A 2,696-nucleotide genomic window follows, 5' to 3' on the forward strand; every position below is an offset into this window, starting at 1 on the left:
GAGATACATAAAATTATGGGGGCATTTTTTAGGTTAGACAGGAAGAGACTTATCCCTTTGATGGAGGATTCAATCATCACATCGCACAGTTTAAGGGAAGGGGCAGGAGGTTTAGAGTGGATGTGAGGACAAATGTTTTCAGCCAGAGGCTGTTGGGAATCTGGAATCACTGCCTGTAAGGGTAGTAGAGGCAGAAACACTCATAACAATGAAGTATTTAGACGTTCAGTTGAGATGCCAAGACAACGGTCCCACCACTAGAAAATGGTATTAGAATAATTCACTTGTTTCTGACTGATGCAAACTTAATGGCTGAAGTGTGTTTTACTGTGCAGTAGGTCTGTGACGCTGTGACTCTGACTCTAATTAATCTGGATAGTTGAAGTATTCTGTATTTTTGATTAGGACTTTTTTGAATTGTATTGATAGATTTTTGGCACAAAGAACATCAAGAAATATAGAGCTAGAGCAGGAAAATAGTATAATGTAGAGGTTTGGTCATAACCTTTTAGAATGGCAGATGAGGCTACTGATGTTCTTTATTTCTTACATTCTTGTACTACAAACTCTGTCAAGCCGTCACGCTTCAACATTGTAAGGTGTTGCTATATATTTTGTAGATTTCAGTGCAGGGGCAAGTTAGATGGGCAACTGCTCATCTTCAATGCATTTACATCTTTGTGATTTTCTTCCGCTAATCTGGAAAGTGTGTGGCCTGGATTGTTTATCGTAGTTACATTTAACATTATTCAAAACTGTTAATGAATGGGTGAGGCTCAGTTCCATCTCCTGCACTGCTTTATTGATCCATTTTTAATTATATGTGTGATTATTTTTTTTTTCCACAGCCTGACTCATTACAGCACAATACATGATGTTCAGACTCTTGCCATGCTATGCAGCGTGTTTGAGGCCCAGTCCAGGCCTCAGGACTATGGTAGCATTGGACAGCAGGTCCACCAACGCACATCTCCTTTTCTGCACTCTGTAAGTGTGTGTTTTCTGTCAGTTTGTCTGAATTATGCGCCACATCCTGCTCCTACCTTTAATTGCACTGTATAGTTGTCATTTGGTACTTCTGAAGCCTGTGCTACAGCTGCTTGCTGCTAGTCATGATAGCTTGAGTTAGCATAACCCTAATAAAAGTCTCATGCCAATCGAATGGACTATGAAGAGAATAAAAAGCCGGTGTGTAATTGCAGCTGGCCCTTGCCTTAAAGTGTTGATGATGCTGTGCTTGTGTTGTGCCTTTCTTGGGTCTGAACTTTTTTTTAAGCAAGCTCTGGGATTAGAGAGGTGATGGAAATGAATACATTAGACAACACAAATGCTTCCAGTTCATCAAACACATCAGGACTGTACAGTTGCCCTAGATCCAGGACCCCCAAAAGTATCCTTTAAAGAGCGGTGCTTAAACTTTCCCATTGAACAATTGAGTGTTCACCAGTCATCATTTCTTGGATGTATTGGTTCACATGATCACAAGTGAATAAGTTTTTGTTTATTTTGAGGCAGGGATGAGATTAATTCTGTCCATGGTAGAGTAAGTATTAAGTCCATCCTAAGGCAGTAAAACATCAAATTTCCAATTGAGTGGAAGCAGGGTTGAATTGCGAAATGTTTTTGTGGCAGGAAAAGAGTTAATTTTGTTTTGAGAGGCAGGTATATTGTACTTTGTTTCATATTATTGGGACGTTGTCTTTGGCCTGAGTTAAAATTCTGATCAGATATCTAAACGTGTGCTCCATTGGCAGCAGTGTTTTCATAGCCCTGCTCTGAACAGTATTTAACATTTTTCTGTTCCCTCAGTCAGGTTATGCCTCTTCAGGATCCTACTCAAGCACATCTGAAACTACCGTCTGGTCTGCTGGATGGAACATAGGTAAAGCAATTGTGGAAAAATGGTGCAGTATGAACAGATGGTTTGCAGTAAAAATATTCTGACTTCTGGCAGTAGTTAGAATGGGTGGAACAGATTACACCGGGAGACTATCGAGACTACTGTCAGCAGCAGGTTTCTGCAAATGGAGAATAGAAAAATAAACTAAGATACACCTCTCCTACAGTACCTCAGCGTAATTTCCAGAAGATGCTGCTTTATCATACAGTTTATCAAATTGTAATTTCTCTCCACAACTTTCTGCTGTAAATGACAGTATATTGGAGTGATTTCTGCAATGTCCAGTCGATCCTAATAATAATAAGTGTAACACTCTACTGTATCCTACAGCACAGCACAATGTGAAACCCATTCCATCCTTTGTGTAGATGCCACCTTTATTTAAAAATATTACCTGGTTATTGGGAAGTGTGGACCATTGTGACCAGCTAGTGGGTCAGCACAAGTGACTTAATTTCACATCACTGGAGCGATATTTTTTGACTGTTCTGTGATATTTTAGAACACTTCACCTTGTGAAAATTAGATGATAAAAAATCTTTAAATTTTAGCCTATTATGATACCTTGTTCCTGACTTGCAGCTATTGCCATTCATGATGACTAAAAACGAGTTAGCATCTCGTTACTGGCATAATTGGTTGGTCAAAGTAATCTTCTGAAGTTAGCAAAGGGGTTGGAGTTGATGGGGACTGAATTCTGGAGTGTTAGAATGTTGTATTCAGTTGATGTTAATTGCATGACAACAAGGTGCAGAGCTGGATGAACACAGCAGGCCAAGCAGCATCACAGGAGCAG

The 2,696-nt window shown here is 39.7% G+C and overlaps 1 protein-coding gene across 1 annotated transcript in view; it reads left to right on the forward strand.

Moving 5' to 3' along the window:
• Positions 1–854: 854 nt before the first annotated feature.
• The window catches only part of LOC125485056 (GATOR complex protein WDR59-like), a 4,992-nt gene continuing 3,150 nt past the window's right edge, over positions 855–2,696 (forward strand). The window contains exons 1-2 of the mRNA XM_048606058.1: positions 855–987; positions 1,810–1,882. Of these exons, the coding sequence (XP_048462015.1) occupies positions 892–987; positions 1,810–1,882 (169 nt within the window). The 5' untranslated portion in view covers positions 855–891. The remainder of the gene's footprint in view (positions 988–1,809; positions 1,883–2,696) is intronic.

Source organism: Rhincodon typus, chromosome 15 (assembly GCF_021869965.1).
Source record: "Rhincodon typus isolate 14 chromosome 15, sRhiTyp1.1, whole genome shotgun sequence".
NCBI lineage: Eukaryota > Metazoa > Chordata > Chondrichthyes > Orectolobiformes > Rhincodontidae > Rhincodon > Rhincodon typus.